This window comes from Schistocerca serialis, chromosome 9 (assembly GCF_023864345.2).
Source record: "Schistocerca serialis cubense isolate TAMUIC-IGC-003099 chromosome 9, iqSchSeri2.2, whole genome shotgun sequence".
Classification (NCBI taxonomy): Eukaryota; Metazoa; Arthropoda; class Insecta; order Orthoptera; family Acrididae; genus Schistocerca; species Schistocerca serialis.
Window position 1 is genome coordinate 96,695,300 of NC_064646.1, and position 18,833 is coordinate 96,714,132.

The 18,833-nt window shown below is 46.8% G+C and overlaps 1 protein-coding gene across 1 annotated transcript in view; it reads right to left on the reverse strand.

Moving 5' to 3' along the window:
* Positions 1–9,371: 9,371 nt before the first annotated feature.
* The window catches only part of LOC126419395 (glycine-rich protein 1-like), a 53,674-nt gene continuing 44,212 nt past the window's right edge, over positions 9,372–18,833 (reverse strand). Inside the window, exon 4 of the mRNA XM_050086584.1 lies at positions 9,372–9,505. Within this exon, the coding sequence (XP_049942541.1) occupies positions 9,372–9,505 (134 nt within the window). The remainder of the gene's footprint in view (positions 9,506–18,833) is intronic.

The window sequence follows — 18,833 nt, forward strand, 5'->3', positions numbered from 1 at the left end:
CTAGCGCCGTGTTTAAGTGCGGGGTATCGAGGCTGCTGTCTAAAAGGCCCACACAAGATACATTTTAAAAATAATAAATGTCTGTGTTGAGCGGCGCACGTCCTCTCACAGCTGTAAAAGACTGTTTCTTTCCTTCGGGATAATCCGACTGAATTTTTCTGCTAACAGCTGATACGAATTAAGTCAGTGACAACCTCTTAAACATCGCGGTACGCAGCGCCAAATTTCCAGTGGTGGCCAGGCAAACGCGCGTCAGTACTTGTGTCACCGCCAGACACCACACTTGCTAGGTGGTAGCCTTTAAATCGGCCGCGGTCCGTTAGTATACGTCGGACCCGCGTGTCGCCACTATCAGTGATAGCAGACCGAGCGCCGCCACACGGCAGGTCTAGAGAGACGTCCTAGCACTCGCCCCAGTTGTACAGCCGACTTTGCTAGCGATGCTACACTGACAAATACGCTCTCAATTGCCGAGACGATAGTTAGCATAGCCTTCAGCTACGTCATTTGCTACGACCTAGCAAGGCGCCATTACCAGTTAATATTGAAATTATAAAACATGTACCGTCAAGAGCGATGTTCTCCAATTATGGATTAAAGTTAAGTATTACATCAACTACGTACTTTATTTGCTACTATTAATTCCCTTAACTGTTCCAGACCTCGCGCCAGCCTGCGTGAGCTTAAGCGCGTGCCTTTCGGCTACCTCTCATAGTTACTTGGCTGTCTTGCCAAGTCACAACAGTACTACTAGCAAAATCGCCATGACTTTTGAAAGAATGTTTACCGGAATTTGGGCAGCGAGGATTGAGACGGATTTCGTGGAAAGCCGGTCTCGTCCATACGTCATTTCATCGAATATAACAGCCATAAAATTTCTTATTTCGTGTCACCAGGTGCGGATTCTTGAACTCTTGAGGCTGAGAAAAAACTTCATTCACTAGCGAGGTACTGTGAGGGACCACTTTGAGGTAATTGGCGAGTTGTGGCGCCCTGAAAATATTCTAAGTTCGGACACGGGTGCCGAACATACGCTCGAGCAAGAGGGGTAGCCCCAGCGCGTGGACCAGGACGAGCGCGTGGCTCGGAGGAATTCCGTGTTGACGCTGTGTCCAGGACCGTGTTTTGTGTAGATGAAGGAGATTTGTATGCCCGGAATCCCAAAGATGGGGGACTCCATGAAACCATAATGGCAGACATTTCACAGTTCATGTAGAAATTAGTAACAGCCAGAGGAATCATGATACTTTAAAAAGAAACATGTACATTGCCGTTATTTGCACGACGATTCTGATAGTGTAATCAGATTTTCATATCTTTATTAGTTTAAAGTTTAGTGTTTGACTGTAAATTATACAAGTAACATCCAGCAACGAGTTTCCAAAATCTAAATGATTCCTCCGATTTTGTCAATCGACGTGTCTTTATAAAGCTATTAGTGTAAACCTATAGGTGTATTAGTGTAACTTGAATGATACATGAGTTATTGGAGATCAAAGTGGCTGATTACTATTGATCGCGTCTGGCGATAAGTACTCCACAATTACACGAAGAAACGGTAGCAGCATGCTTATACATATATTTATTATCCTGTGTCTTTGTTTATATCCGATATAAATTATTCATGAAGAAATTGGTCAAATATTTACTGTGTTTTAAAAAGCACAGAGACATTAGGCTACTGGCCTACTTTTGTTTCTATTCCTGTGATATAAGTTTATTAAATTTGTTTATGTATTTCATAATGTGTGTTAGAACGTGTTTATGGTCCAGCCGTAGGAATATTTATTTAATTTCAACTTATTTAAATGTAAATCCAGTATTTCGTATGTGTTTCAGTATGTTTGTGGGTGTGCTTTGGCTTGGAGACATGGCAGGAGCGCTTTAGCCAATCACAGGGCTCGTTACTACGGTAGGCGACTACCGAAGTCAATGGAGTGACTGTATGGAAGTGGGGGATGAGCAACGGGTGGCACAGGACACGGAGGAGTGCTGGACTGGAGAGTGTTGAGAACTTTGGGCGTGGTCGCGGGAGACAGAAATATTTCGTAGTGCCGACTTGTGGACTTGTGAGGTCTCCGTGGCTTCTGCAGTGAAGACGTAGTATGCGTTTAGAAGTGAATAGCTCGCGAGATATGTTGTTGCTCATAACTAATTACATAAAGTAGGAATCTATGGTTTCCCTCTTATTCAACTTATACACTCCTGGAAATTGAAATAAGAACACCGTGAATTCATTGTCCCAGGAAGGGGAAACTTTATTGACACATTCCTGGGGTCAGATACATCACATGATCACACTGACAGAACCACAGGCACATAGACACAGGCAACAGAGCATGCACACTGTCGGCACTAGTACAGTGTATATCCACCTTTCGCAGCAATGCAGGCTGCTATTCTCCCATGGAGACGATCGTAGAGATGCTGGATGTAGTCCTGTGGAACGGCTTGCCATGCCATTTCCACCTGGCGCCTCAGTTGGACCAGCGTTCGTGCTGGACGTGCAGACCGCGTGAGACGACGCTTCATCCAGTCCCAAACATGCTCAATGGGGGACAGATCCGGAGATCCTGCTGGCCAGGGAAGTTGACTTACACCTTCTAGAGCACGTTGGATGGCACGGGATACATGCGGACGTGCATTGTCCTGTTGGAACAGCAAGTTCCCTTGCCGGTCTAGGAATGGTAGAACGATGGGTTCGATGACGGTTTGGATGTACCGTGCACTATTCAGCGTCCCCTCGACGATCACCAGTGGTGTGCGGCCAGTGTAGGAGATCGCTCCCCACACCATGATGCCGGGTGTTGGCCCTGTGTGCCTCGGTCGTATGCAGTCCTGATTGTGGCGCTCACCTGCACGGCGCCAAACACGCATACGACCATCATTGGCACGAAGGCAGAAGCGACTCCCATCGCTGAAGACGACACGTCTCCATTCGACCCTCCATTCACGCCTGTCGCGACACCACTGGAGGCGGGCTGCACGATGTTGGGGCGTGAGCGGAAGACGGCCTAACGGTGTGCGGGACCGTAGCCCAGCTTCATGGAGACGGTTGCGAATGGTCCTCGCCGATACCCCAGGAGCAACAGTGTCCCTAATTTGCTGGGAAGCGGCGGTGCGGTCCCCTACGGCACTGCGTAGGATCCTACGGTCTTGGCGTGCATCCGTGCGTCGGTGCGTTCCGGTCCCAGGTCGACGGGCACGTGCACCTTCCGCCGACCACTGGCGACAACATCGATGTACTGTGGAGACCTCACGCCCCACGTGTTGAGCAATTCGGCGGTACGTCCACCCGGCCTCCCGCATGCCCACTATACGCCCTCGCTCAAAGTCCGTCAACTGCACATACGGTTCACGTCCACGCTGTCGCGGCATGCTACCAGTGTTAAAGACTGCGATGGAGCTCCGTATGCCACGGCAAACTGGCTGACACTGACGGCGGCGGTGCACAAATGCTGCGCTGCTAGCGCCATTCGACGGCCAACACCGCGGTTCCTGGTGTGTCCGCTGTGCCGTGCGTGTGATCATTGCTTGTACAGCCCTCTCGCAGTTTCCGGAGCAAGTATGGTGGGTCTGACACACCGGTGTCAATGTGTTCTTTTTTCCATTTCCAGGAGTGTATTTTATTTAAATGCTGGACCATCGAAACCAATTAGTGTTTTGCAGTAATAAACGGAATTCTTAAAGGTACTTCTGCTGTCGTACTCATCATTTAAAGTCGTTAAAAATAGTACCCGGAGTTTTTTTTAATTGCAATCTTTCATTTATAAATTTCTATGTTACATTCAAAATTGGCAATTGCCGAATGATAGGAACATTCGACTATTCGATTCATGTGTGTGTTTTATTGTATACTGTAGACTCGGCAGTGCTTGGCTTGTAATGCAGTAACTATGCATTCCAGCCCCTAGACAACGAAACCAGCGAAAGCTAACCTAAGGACGTCACACACAGCCATGCCCGAGGCAGGATTCCAACCTGCGAGCGTAGCAGCAGCGCGGTTCCGGACTGAAGCGCCTAGAACAGCTCGGGCACAGGGGCCGGCCATTTCAGTTTTGAGTCTGAGGGTACGTAGTTGAGGGCCAGAACACATTTTTATTTGAAGCTCGCATGTCCAGGAAGTCTTAAGACACATAGCGTCTGACAGAGACTTTATTGAATCTCGACGTCGTACTACGGCCTTACTGTAAGCTAAACCGCTTCAGCGGGAAAATCAAAAATCAAGTAAACAAATGCGTTTTCATAAAAGTACGAAAAATGGTTCAAATGGCTCTGAGCACTATGGGACTCAACTGCTGAGGTCGTTAGTCCCCTAGAACTTAGAACTAGTTAAACCTAACTAACCTAAGGACATCACAAACATCCATGAGCGAGGCAGGATTCGAACCTGCGACCGTAGCGGTCTTGCGGTTCCAGACTGCAGCGCCTTTAACCGCACGGCCACTTAGGCCGGCCATAAAAGTACGAATACATTTTTGTTAATGTTTTTTGTGGTAACAATTACACTACTTTCTGTTCCTTGTAGTTACACTACTGGCCTTTAAAATTGCTACACCACGAAGATGACGTGCTACAGACGCGAAATTTACCCGACAGGAAGAAGATGCTGTGACATGTAAATGATTAGCTTTTCAGAGCATTAACACGAGGTTGGCGCCGGTGGCGACACCTACAACGTGCTTACATGAGGAAAGTTTCCAACCGATTTCTCATACACAAACAACAGTTGACTGGCGTTGCCTGGTGAAGCGTTGTTCTGATGCCTCCTGTAAGGAGGAGGATGCGTACCACCACGTTTCTGACTTTGATAAAGGTCAGAATGTAGCCTACAGCGATTGCTGTTTATCGTATCGCGACATTGCTGCTCGCGTTAGGCGAGATCCAATGACTGTTAGCAGAATATGGAATCGGTGGGTTTAGGAGGGTAGTACGGAACGCCGTGCTGGATCCCAACGGCCTGGTATCACTAGCAGTCGAGATGACAGGCATCTTATCCGCATGGCTGTAACGGATCGTGTAGCCACGTCTCGATCCCTGAGTCAACAGATGGGGACGTTTGCAAGACAACAACCATCTGCAAGAACAGTTCGACGGCGTTTGCAGCAGCTTGGACTATCAGCTCGGAGACCACGGCTGCGGTTACCCTTGACACTGCATCACAGACAGGAGCGCCTGCGATGTTGTACTCAACGACGAACGTGGGTGCACGAATGGCAAAACGTCGTTTTTTTCGGATGAATCCAGGTTCTGTTTACAGAATCACGATGGTCGAATCCGTGTTTGGCGACATCACGGTGAACGCACATTGGAAGCGTGTATTCGTCATCGCCATACTGGCGTATCACCGGGCGTGATGGTATGTGGTGCCATTGGTTACGCGTCTGGGTCACCTCTTGTTCGCATTGACGGCACTTTGAACAGTGGACATTATATATCAGATGTGTTACGACCCGTGGCTCTACCCTTCATTCGATCCCTGCGAAACCCGACATTTCAGCTGGATAATGCACGACTGCATGTTGCAGCTCCTGTACAGGCCTTTCTGGACACAGAAAATGTTCTACTGCTGTCCTGGCCAGAACATTCTCCAGATCTCTCACCAATTGAAAACGTCTGGTTAATGGTGGCCGAGCAACTGGCTGGTCACAATACGCCAGTCACTACTACTGATAAACTGTGGTATCGTGTTGAAGCTGCATGGGCAGCTGTACCTGTACACGCCATCCAAGCTCTGTTTGACTCAATGCCCAGGCGTATCAAGGCCGTTATTACAGCCAGAGGTGGTTGTTCTGGGTACTGATTTCTCAGGACCTATGCACCCAAATTGCGTGAAAATGTTATCACATGTCAGTTCTAGTACAATATATTTATCCAATGAATACCCATTTATCGTCTGCATTTCTTCTTGGTGCAGCAATTTTAATGGCCATTAGTGTATTATACGTTACTTCTGGAACTGATATACTGATTTTTACATGGACATGAATGTCAGCCATGTTTGAAAGTATGTTTGTTCATTGTACGACGGTAATTTATCGTCGTGAACACGGAGTGATATTAATAAATCGAAAATCCTGAATGATCTCATTTCTTTCATTTGTTCAATCTCATCAATGTCATTCATCATTAAATCTTTCCTTTGTACAGAAAATTTTTAGAAACTTGATGTACACTGCCCAGGCACGTTGACGTCACCAATTTTTGCAGCGCGGACCACTGAAAGACGTGCAGGAAGAGAGTCAGCGAGGTTCCGGGAGGTACCGACAGAGGGCTCTGCTGCCGTGCCGACTCTAGTGCCGTGGCAGGTTTCTCGGTTGAGGACCGATAGCGCGAACAGCCGATCGAGATGGTGCCACAGATAGTCGACTGGGTTTAAATCCGGGGAGTTTGGTGGCCAGGGAAACTCATCGTGGTGCTCTTCGAACCAGACACGTACACTGTGAGCTGCCCGAGACGTTGCATTGTCCTGCTGGTAGATGCCATCGTGGCGAGGAAAAACAAGCTATATGCAGGGGTGGACACGGTCTCAGAGGATGGATGCGTACTTGTATTGACACACTGCGCCTTCCAGAATGACGAAATCACCCACGGAATGCCACGAAAACATTCCGAAGACCATTACGCTTCCTGATTGTTTGCTTTCAGACGTTCCACGCCTTGTACGCCAGGGGAGCATGAAAGGCGATTCATCTGAAAATCTGTCACCACTCAGTGGACGTCCGCTTGCGGTATTGGCGTTCATATTCTAGCCTTCGTCGTCTATGAACAGCAGTCAGCACGGTTGCATGAACTACGAGGCGTGTTTTTTTACGTAAGTGCCGTTTAGAAATTAAAAAAAGACGTGCTAAGATATCTCAATAATTTTATTTTTACATGAAAGCCTGTATCTTAATCTACGCACTGTCGGTATTACAGTCTGATTCTTCCTTGTTTACGTTGTGTACTGAGTGTTTAAGATGCCTCTGATAATCGTGAGTCCCGCCGACTGTGAAGTACGGGCTGTTATTAGATTTCTTAGTGCTAGAGGCCTAAAAGCGATCGATATTCATCGTGGGATCTGTGCAGTTTACGGAGAAAACATTATGAGTGATGGAATAGTAAGAAAATGGGTGAGAGCATTTAAAGATGGCCGCACAAATGTGCATGATGAACAACAGAGTGGGCGTCTTTCGGTCGTTAATGAAAGTTTGGTGCAGGAAGTGGACAATAAGGTGAGAGAAAACAGACGCTTTACGATTTCCTCCTTGCGGGATGACTTTCCTACTATTTCTCGTAGTGTTTTGTAAGGCATTGTGACCGAGCACTTGAATTACCGAAAATTGTGCGCACGTTGGGTACCGAAAATGTTGACGGATGTGCACAAAACTTTCCTCGAGCGGTACCACAACGACGGTGATGATTTCTTAAGCCAAATTGTTGCGGGTGATGGAACATGGGTGGCCTACGTCACATCAGAATCAAAGCAAGAGTCCATGGAAGTTGAGCAAGGGCATCGTTTGGCTGCAAGATAATGCACGACCCCATGTGGCGAATCAGACCAAAGATGTCATCACATGTTTTCGATGGGAAACTCTAGATCATCATCCGTACAGCCCCGATCTTGCACCCAGTCACTACCATCTGTTCCTGCACTTGACGAAACACCTGGGCGGTCAGCGTCTTCAAGACGATGACGAAGTCAAAACAGTGGTGATACAGTGGTTAACAAGTCAGGCGGCAGACTTCTACGAGGAGGGTATTACAAAACTGGTACAACGGTATGACAAGTGCCTCAGTATTGACGGAAATATGTATAGAAGTAGATTAAGGTACAGACTTTCATGTAAAAATAAAATTGTTGAGATATATTAGCTCGTCTTTTTTTAATTTCAAAACGGTACCTACTCAAAAAAGACGCCTCGTAGGTGCCTTCTAGGGGACCCATACGCAGAAAAGTTCGCCGAACGTTCATCGAGGAAGCACAGTTCCTAGCTCCTTGGATCAGTTGTTCAACAGTTGCAGGTCTATTCGCCCGTACACGCTCCGCAGCCGTCGTTCATCAACGTAATCTGTGGCCCGTCCTGCTCCACAGTTGCCTCGGGTCCAGTTTTGGACAGCGCCATTTTACCGTGCGCGGTATACTTCGACCACAGCAGCACATGAACAGTTTACAAAGAGCCTTTTCGCAAATGCTTCCATCTTTAGCCCATTGCGACGTCAGATAAATCGTTCCGTTTCCGCGTTACAACTGCACAGTTCCAGAATGAAATTCTCACTCTGTAGTGGAGTGTGCACTGATATGAAATTGCCGTGGCCGATTAAAACTGTGTGCCGGATGGAGACTCGAACTCGGGACCTTTGCCTTTCGCGGGCAAGTGCTCTACCAACTGAACTACCCAAGCACGACTCACGACCCGTCCTCACAGCCTTAATTCCGCCAGTACCTCGCCTCCTACGTTCCAAACTTCGCAGAAGCTCTCCTGCATACTTCGCAGAACTAGCACTACTGGAAGAAAGGATATTTCGGAGACCTGACTTAGCCACAGCCTGCAGGATGTTTCCAGATTGAAATTTTCACTCTGTAGTGGAGTGTGCACTGATATGAAATTGCCGTGGCAGATTAAAACTGTGTGCCGGATGGAGACTCGAACTCGAGACCTTTGCCTTTCCCGGGCAAGTGCTCTACCAACTCACCTACCCAAGCACGACTCACGACCCGTCCTCAGAGCCTTAATTCCGCCAGTACCTCGTCTCCTACCTTCCAAACGGGTCGTAAGTCGTGCTTGGGCAGCTCAGTTGGTAGAGCACTTGCCCGCGAAAGGCAAAGGTCCCGAGTTCGAGTCTCGGACCGGCACACAGTTTTAATCTGCCAGGAAGTTTCAACTGCACAGTTGTCCCCGTCTCTCCGACACAATTTATGTATCCTCCACTGCTAGTGCTGCCACGTACCGCCTGTCAGTGGTTACTGCACGCTGATGTCTAACATAATGTGAGTGGACCGTGTATAAACCTAAATGCTGCGTTATAGACTTTTAATTGGACAACTGATCGACAGATTCCGCCTAGGACTCCACTGATTCCACTTGACCTCCGAGCATCAGTCGCAGCTCGACTGCGACACTCCCGCACTTCTGGCGCCAGCCGTCCTCCTAACCTGCAGCTCGGGCCGGGCGCAAGGCAGGCGCCTCGTCCCCGCAGGTGGGTGAGCTGCCGCGGCAGTCGTCGCCCCCGCCAGGGCCCCTCCGCGCTCGCAGCCACCGCTGCCCGGCCTGCTTACTCATTATGTCACAGAATTAGCCCTCACTCCGCTCCCGGGAATAGTATTCCGAGAAAAATGTTAGCCGCGCGCCACAGCTGGCTATCGTTCCGCCAAAGCGCACGCAGTTCTGTCAGCACGCCGGCTCTGCGCGCTTGTTACACTTGTTCGAGTAGTCGGTGTTTGACCACATTCGCCGCACGCGAGTTACATCTGCCTGCTGGCTCTGTCTCACTTCGGCGAACGAACTGTGTGTCTGCTTGAATGCTGCATTACACGACACACCCACCATACACTACTGGCCATTAAAATTGTTACATCACGAAGATGACGTGCTGCAGACGCGAAATTTGACCGACAGGAAGAAGATGCTCTGGTACGCAAATGATTAGCTTTTCAGAGCATTCACACAAGGTTGGCGCCGGTGGCGACACCTACAACGTGGCGACACCTTCTGCAATAAGGAGATATCATTGTATGTGCAGCTTTTCTAAACGTCAATTTTAAAAAAAGAGAATCCTCATTTATTTTGTTACTGTATTCATTAAAAAAAATTACTCGGTGAAAAACGTATAGGATAGCTGTAGGATTTCTCGTCTGCTGACTACGCGTAAAAACAATAACAAGCAGAAATGCCGGTGAAAATGCTGCGTTCTGCGCATGCGCGGAAAAACCGCCTTTACCACGCACGCGCGGACACACGGCAGAGTAGAACCGCCCCTGTTTCTGTCCGGTGGATGAACCGTCTGCTAAAATCGTAGCTTCACCTGTTCTGCGGCTAGGTGGCAGGTCGGCTACACCTAACGTGTACACCTTAGGTGTGTCGTGTAATAATGGTTTTAGGACGTGTACATGTCTGTACCTCAGTCACTTCGCTTCGTCGGCAGCGGTGCTTGGATAGCGTTCAATAAGTATTCCAACATGTCTCTTTTTTTAAAAGCACATCGGTCTTTTCACGGTTGTAATACACCATAGCATTCCGCACTCTTTTGGCTACTAAACCCCGTGTTTTAACATAATCGTCGTTCAAAGTGACGGTCTTACGCCACCTTACTGGTCGTAGGGAACGTCTTACTGAATCAGTAACCTCCCCATCATCCACTTACTGCTTCTTGCGGAATGCGTCCTTCATCGGCTCCAATAGATGTAAGGTGCGAGATCCGGGCTGTAGGGTGGATGAGGAAGAACAGTGCAATGAAGTTTTCTGAGCTCCTCTCGGGCACGCAGACTTGTGCGAGGCCTTGCGCTGTCATGGAGCAGGAGAAATTTGTTTGCATTTTTGTGGCAACCACCAGACTGAAGTCGTTCCTTCAATTTTCCGAGGGTGTGTGCGGCCGACCGATACGCGGAAGATGGGACAGGGTAGTGCGACATCGTTGCGGTGATGGCAGACGCCTCGCCCAACGACTCACCGTGCTTTTGTTCGCTGCCAGGTCTCCGTAGCCATTCTCCAAGTGCTTATGAATATCTGCGCTGCTCTCGTTTTGTGCCAAAAAGAAACTCAATGACGATTCTCTGCTTGGAACGCCGCTCGCGGTACACACGCCGTTCTGAAAAAAAATGGTTCAAATGGCTCTGAGCACTATGGGACTGAACATCTGAGGTCATCAGTCCCCTAGAACTTAGAACTACTTAAACCTAACTAACCTAAGGACATCACACACATCCATGCCCCAGGCAGGATTCGAACCTACGACCGTAGCGGTCGGGCGGTTCCAGACTGAAGCGCTTAGAACCGCTCGGCCACTCTGGCCGGCCCATTTTAACACCATCATTTATTGTGAAATCTTTGTTTCAACACCTGCAATATTTGACATCACCTTCAAATACAATTCCATATAAACTGGCTCTTGATATCAGATATTATGACAGTAGTTAACAAACAATTTCGAAGCAATACGTCCGACCTCCTTTTCTTTTCAAAACAAAATTTCAACTTAATCTATGCAGTAGAGGCGCGAATAACAACTCCAAAGAACTGTCAAGTCGGAGTATGTATCTGATTATTTTCAGTAAAACATTCTTCGTGTTTTTCACAATATTGATGAAATTCTGATTTCATCCACTAGTTTGTTGCATTAAAACGTACCTTACTTTATACAATACCATTCCGTTTATTTTTATTTAAATTGATCGTGACCAGTATCAGGATGATTATCTTTCTGGAGTCAAACTGTTTTTTAGCAAATCATTCTAAAATACTATCATAATTTGTAAAACGGGCACTGGAACGTTAACGGAAGTAGCGAAAAAGCTGAATTTTTGAACAAAGAATGAAGATCGCGGAAATTCGACCAAAAGCAGTATTGGGCGATTAATTTCCTAAGAATCCGGTATCGAACAATTGAGTTTAGAAGAATGAAACGGTCTTGGGCAGTTACAACTTACTGAAGATTCATCCACTGCCTCTCACGGTGGCTTCTAGCTTGCTTACGATTAGGTTTGTGTGGTCGTTCCACTTTGAATCGCCCTGTGTGCATACTCCCAGATATTTAATGGAGGTGTCTACTTGCAGTGCTTGTCTGTTATCGCACAATATGTGGCTTTCACGCCTACTTACGCACAGTACGCTACATTTGATCATCATCCTTCGAACTTCTTGTTTCTGAGGTGACATGCTTGAAGCACAACATAGTAATTTCTGTGAACTTTCGACTGCAGCCTACAAAAAGTGACGTATTTTTTCTGTATTTGGCGATAACTGTTTGAGAAATGTCTATACATTTTTCCGGATCACTTGTATATTATTTACTACAAGTAGCTTGTCATCTGCATTGCATTGCAGATGACAAGCTACCTGTAGTAAATAATACAAAAGTGATCTGGAAAAAATCATGCATACCAAGTGTAAAGGTATTAACAAGAAGAAACGAACTATTGTATGAACTAAGCATCCACATAATTTTGTAATAATTTAATAAAAATGTTCACATTACAGAATGAGTAAAACGGAAACCCACTGATGATGGCACAGTGGTGCTGAAACGTGTTAGGGTACTGAAAAAAAAAACGGTGTTTTGCATAACTGGCGGACGTCACATCCTACAAACTAGTCGCGTAGGGCCGTTCAGATCCTGCGTGGCATTGGGTGTGGCCCTCCTGGTCCCGACAAACTCCAAAAGAAATCCATTGGAATTCGATTACTCGACAAATAGTACAATTCTCAAGGCTGTCAATTCAACCAAGTTCCTGGGTGTTAAAATAACGAACAACTTCAGTTGGAAAGACCACATAGATAATACTGTGGGGAAGGCGAGCCAAAGGTTGCGTTGCATTGGCAGGACACTTAAAAGATGCAACAAGTCCACTAAAGAGACAGCTTACACTCGTCCTCAGAATATTGCTGCGCGGTGTGGGATCCTTACTAGGTGGGATTGACGGAGGACATCGAAAGGGTGCAAAAAAGGGCACCTCGTTTTGTATTATCACGTAATAGGGGAGAGAGTGTGGCAGATAAGATACGCGAGTTGGGATGGAAGTCATTAAAGCAAAGACGGTTTTCGTCGCGGCGAGATCTATTTTCTCTTCCGAATGCGAAAATATTTTGTTGAGCCCAACCTACATAGGTAGGAATGATCATCAAAATAAAATAACAGAAATCAGAGCTCGAACAGAAAGGTTTAGGTGTTCGTTTTTCCCGCGCGCTGTTCGGGAGTGGAATGGTAGAGAGATAGTATGATTGTGGTTTCATGAACCCTCTGCCAAGCACTTAAATGTGAATTGCAGAGTAATCATGTAGATGTAGATATTCACATGATAGTCGTGGAATCCAGACGGACATGCACGGCAATTTCTCGAAACGACAAAACGTAGGTTCGACGCTGCCGCTGTCGAATTCCGTGAAGTCCATCCTCAATGAGGCAGAGCAGGATCTTGTCATGCTTCTTCTAGGGTAAGACAGTAACGAAATAAATTTTTTCTTCTAGCCGGGTGCAGAGGATATCCATAACAGCAAAAGAGAAGAAGACTAAAAACGTAGTGAACACCAGTTAGTGTGTAATTGACTGTAGACAATGTCTTCTTCTGGCGCCGGCTCGCCGCTCCACCCTTGTTTTGTAGAGAAACAAGTATTATATAGTTGCTGCGGCTGTGTGTCTTACCAGCTGTGGCTTTTCACACGAAACATCTTGCGATGTGGACACAGATTTTCGGCTGAGGAGCACACAAACTGCCCGCGGCTGTTGAAGAGCGGCGCGTGTATTCTAGACGATGACACAGCAAGTTGACAAGTGGTGTTACTCTGTATTAAAGTGTTTTCCCACCGCCACTTAACTTCGGATGGCTACTAACAGCTTCCAGGGAAACTCCCTTGCCCTCTACCAGACAGAGTTCTGCGTTCAGCACTCTCTCAACGAAAACTGAAAACGACTGCGCTGTTTTTGTTCATAGGATTGAACGAAAACATAATTTACGAACTCACATTCAACGAACATATTGACAGAGTCGTTAATATTGTTTAAATTTACAGCCCGCCTGAATCTCAAGATATGTTTCTAGAATTCGATATGTTCTCAATTCTCAACTTACTGTGTATTGATGTGATAAATATAGGTACAACATGACTGTGCAGAAACACAATTTTGTTGAAAAATGGCTGGTCCCGGTGGAGGTTCGAGACCTCCCTCGGGCATGTGTGTGTTTGTTTGTCCTTAGGATAATTTAGGTTAAGTAGTGTGTAAGCTTAGGGACTGATCACCTTAGCAGTTAAGTCCCATAAGATTTCACAAATTTTTTTTTGTTGAAAAATATCAGTGACACAACAATATGAATGTTGATTTTATTTATTTATTTCTGCTTCTCCCGGAATTTATCCCAATCGCATTTAATTACTTAATATGCAAAAATGGTTCAAATGGCTCTGAGCTCTATGGGACTTAACATCTGAGGTCATCAGTCTCCTAGACTTAGAACTACTTAAGCCTAACTAACCTAAGGACATCACACACATCCATCCCCAAGGCAGAATTGGAACCTGCGACCGTAGCAGCAGCGCGGTTCCAGTCTGAAGTGCCTAGAACCGCTCGGTCACAACGGCCGGCGTACCTAGTATGCATTTATGTATACAATGAAGTTCTGATTTTTTCGAGATGTGGCAGAACGTGATACGGTCTGATGGCGGTACTGATAGAAAACTGAAAGCGACTGGAATGATCGTATAAAATTAATTGGTGGTAAGGCGGGTACCAGGTTGAGATTCATTGAGAGAGTCCTTAGAAAATGTAGTCCATCAACAAAGGAGGTGGCTTACAAAACACTCGTTCGACCTATACTTGAGTATTGCTCATCAGTGTGGGAGCCGTACCAGATCGGGTTGACGGAGGAGATAGGGAAGATCCAATGAAGAGCGGCGCGTTTCGTCACAGGGTTATTTGGTAAGCGTGATAGCGTTACGGAGATGTTTAGCAAACTCAAGTGGCAGACTCTGCAAGAGAGGCGCTCTTCATCGCGGTGTAGCTTGCTGTCCAGGTTTCGAGAGGGTGCGTTTCTGGATGAGGTATCGAATATATTGCTTCCCCCTATTTATACCTCCCGAGGAGATGACGAATGTAAAATTAGAGAGATTCGAGCGCGCACGGAGGCTTTCAGACAGTCGTTCTTCCCGCGAACCATACGCGACTGGAACAGGAAAGGGAGGTAATGACAGTGGCACAGTGCCCTCCACCACACACCGTTGGGTGGCTTGCGGAGTATAAATGTAGATGTAGATGTAGATGTAGACACATTTTCGCTTATTTTGACCCCTGTTCCACTGATTGAGTTTCTCGCAAATGGCACTTGCCGTGTTCTCCTCGTTATTTCTCTTTTACCGTACGAACTTTTTAGACGTAACAGAAAGTAGGACATTCTGCAAATACAGTCCGTTTGTTATATAAACATTTTAAGAGCACCGGGACGTAGGAAAGTAGCATTTTCATTCGATACTCTTAGTGTGCACTTCACTTTATCTATGACACTTAAGACATTGCAGTTTTGTGCGAACACTGAACGACATTAAGCAAAGCAGTATGAGAAATTATGTTTTTTTACCTATGAAAGTTAAATTTCTACAAAAATTTGTCCACGGGATGATTTTCGAATGGACGTTTAGTTTTCAGTAGCGTTATCTTGGCACTGTGCGTGTTGTTTTACTCAAACCGTGCCCGGCTTGTTTCAGCATCCACAGAATTGTGTCATGCCTCACGTCTTATAATGGAAGTATATCTGAGGAAAGAACAAAAATTCGTTTCAACTGCACATTGTCTTTTTTAAGAATTACCATCGACAGTGATATGTGGCATACTCGACACTACGCTGGGGCTTCAGAAAGCAAGTTACCTGCAGTCCCACACCAAGGCCACTACAGAACAAGAGAGTTTCCTGCAGACACAGTTCTTCTGTGGCACGTCTTACAAATGGTTCAAATGGCTCTGAGCACTATGGGACTTAACGTCTGTGGTCATCAGTCCCCTAGAACTTAGAACTACTCAAACCTAACTAACCTAAGGACATCACACACATCCATGCCCGAGGCAGGATTCGAACCTGCGACCGTAGCAGTCGCGCGGTTCCGGACTGAGCGCCTAGAACCGCTAGACCACCGCGGCCGGCCACGTCTTACAGGTGCATCGAAGTGCGCTAATGCACTGGTGCGGCAACTCGAAACGTACTCCAAAGTTGAAGTACGCGTTACACTACTTCTCTTGCCGGCAAACGTCTCAGTTGCACACAGATTCACCGTGAAAATCTAGCGGAATAGGTACCAAACGCAACGACGCGTCCAGACGTAGCGAATTCGTGTCAGTGATTTGACCAAGGCCGCAGATTGGAGTAATGCTGATCGAGAAGTCCAGATTTTGACTCATGCGATTTCCCTCTTTTCGGCAAACTGCAAGAACATCTGGGGAAATATTTTTTCCAACAATGACAACAATCACACAGTGTTTCTCGGATGGTTCTGTCACCGAGGAGTGAATTTCTGTCGCCGAGGAAATGAATGACTCATAGAGCGCTCGCAGCGCCGTCTCAGGCGCCTTGCCACGGTTCGCCCTGCTGCCCGCGTCGGAGGTTCGAGTCCTCCCTTAGGCATGGGAGTGTTTGTGTTATCCTTAGAGTAAGTTACTTTAAGTTAGATTAAGTGTATAAGCCTAGGGAACGATGACCTCAGCAGTTTGGTCCCATAGGAACATACCACAAATAAAAAAATATAATAAAATAAAATAAAAAAAGCCCTAGAGCGCTCCGACCGTCGTTTATAGAGACTTGATGACTCTGTTGAAAAACAGTGTCATGTATCTGCGTCTCTATGAAGTGTAGTGCAGTACTCGATAATAGTTACCCGTCCCGCCATAACAGTGCGTAACTAAGACATTCTGTATAACATCTGAGGCGGAGCGTAATTATATAGATGTTGATACAAGCCAGGTATAGCGAAAACGATATTAGACACATGATGCCCCAGGTGAAGGTAGCGATAACTAAACGTACATTCAAAATTCATTTCGTCGACGAACTGTTGTAGTAATTAAACTTTTATGTTCAAATAAATACAATATCTAATACTGGTTTACCTAATGTCACAACACCACAACGTCGTAATAGTATTGTAGGTCCAGAGTACCTGTCTAAAACGCGTTTTACGATTGCCTTGAACTTTTTCCATAAACACTCAACATTGTCAGTGCCGGAACAGAAATTTTCGTTTTGATCTGTTAGGTAGTGTGAAATCTGCCTTCTATTACTCTTGCCAAACAGATAAACCTTCCTCCCTTTTTTTATATTCCTATTAACTTCCATATTCAGGGATGCTGCAACGGCCTTATGGTCACTGATTCCCTGTCCTGCACCTAGAGAGTCGAAAAGTTCGGGTCTGTTTGTTATCCGTAGGTCCAAGATGTTATCTCCACGAGTCGGTTCTCTGTTCAATTGCTCGAGGTAATTTTCGGATAGTGCACTCAGTATAATGTCACTCGATGCTCTGTCCCTACCACCCGCCCTAAACATCTGAGTGTCCCAGTCTATATCTGGTAAATTGAAATCTCGGCTGTTTCTGAGAAAACAACAGTCAAAAGGTTTCGAGGTTTTTAGGTGCCTTTTAGCGAGTAAGGTCTGCAGTTCGTGGTCTTGTGGTAGCGTTCTCGCTTCCAGCGCTCGGGACCCCGGGTTCGATTCCCGGTGGAGTCAGGGATTTTCCCTGCCTCGAAATGACTGGGTGTTGTGTCGTCTTCATCGTCATCGTTCATCACCGTTACTGTCGGAGGAAGACAATGGCAAACCACCTCCGCTAGGACCTGGCCTAGTCAGCGGTGCGGGTCTTACGTTTCGTCCCCTACGCGCCTCGATTGTGGGACCTCATTATCATCATTAGCGAGTAAACGGTCCAATCTACGCGGGGGCGCAGTGGCTTCACAACTTTGTGCCCCGTTTTCGAAACCCGATTGCTATTTTCATTTTGTCTTCCATTTACTAGTATCTACGTGTGTGCGTAGAAAATTGCTACACGAATGTTTTCCTACATGGACTGAAAACAACTTTTCCTTTTTTGTCTACTAATTGTATGACTGTCTAAAAGGAAAAAAAAAATAAACGAATGAAAAACTTATTTGAAACTGTTTTTGGTGACAGTCCTGTAGTGTATCTTGATTCATAATCGGCCGGCTGGGGTGGCCGAGCGGTTCTAGGCGCTATAGTCTGGAGCCGCGCGACCGCTGCGGTCGCAGGTTCGAATCCTGCCTCAGGCATGGATGTGTGTGATGTCCTTAGGTTAGTTAGGTTTAAGTAGTTTTACGTTCTAGGGGGCTGATGACCTTAGAAGTTAAGCTCCAAACTGCTCAGAGCCATTTGACCCATTTGATACATAATCAATGGAAAACGCCAGTTTTTGGATAAGTGATCACCTACGCGCGGTTTGTCGTGAAATTATTGCCAACGCCTGAAATCTTCAGCAATGTCAACGACGTTTCTTACCTGAGTGAGATTTATACGACGAAAAGTCGCTGTGGCAAACCTGCCATCGCGCGATGCTCTTGGTGTTCGGAATTTCTGTGTTTAACGTTTCTACAATCGGTATTGAGCCGTCGTTGTGTCCGGCTCTTCGAAAAGCGCGCCAGGCGGAGTGCTTTCGCTTCGCGTCTAGTGTTTGCGGTGGCGCTTTCGGTTTGGCGCGCTGTTTGGATCGCTACCGCCCTCGGGCGGGAGGTGGAGCAAGTGTACGGTAGCGTGACAATCGGGGAATACGTACGGGGCGGTGACCGAGAGAGGTGGTGGCGCGAGCGGGGCCCTGTTGTTGGGGGTCGTCAAGTGCTCGCCACGTGCTTTGGCCGACCTCTTGGCTGTCAGGGGCTAGGTCTGCCTTACCCGCATGTACGTGGCTTATGAAGCTTAGAAGCCGTGGTGCAGGAGATCAGCGCGTGAGACCGTATGTCTTCTTATCGGCGGTTGAAACCACTGGCAGCGGTGGGCTCTGAAGAGCATTTGGAAGTGCAACGTATTCCCGGCGCTGTGGTGGAGTGTGAGAAGCTGAATACTGTTTGGAGGTTTTTCAAGTTCTAGTGAAGTGTATGCGTTTCTTCACCAGTGGTTTTGTTGGGGTCTTCCACCACAGTTTTCGTTTGCCTGT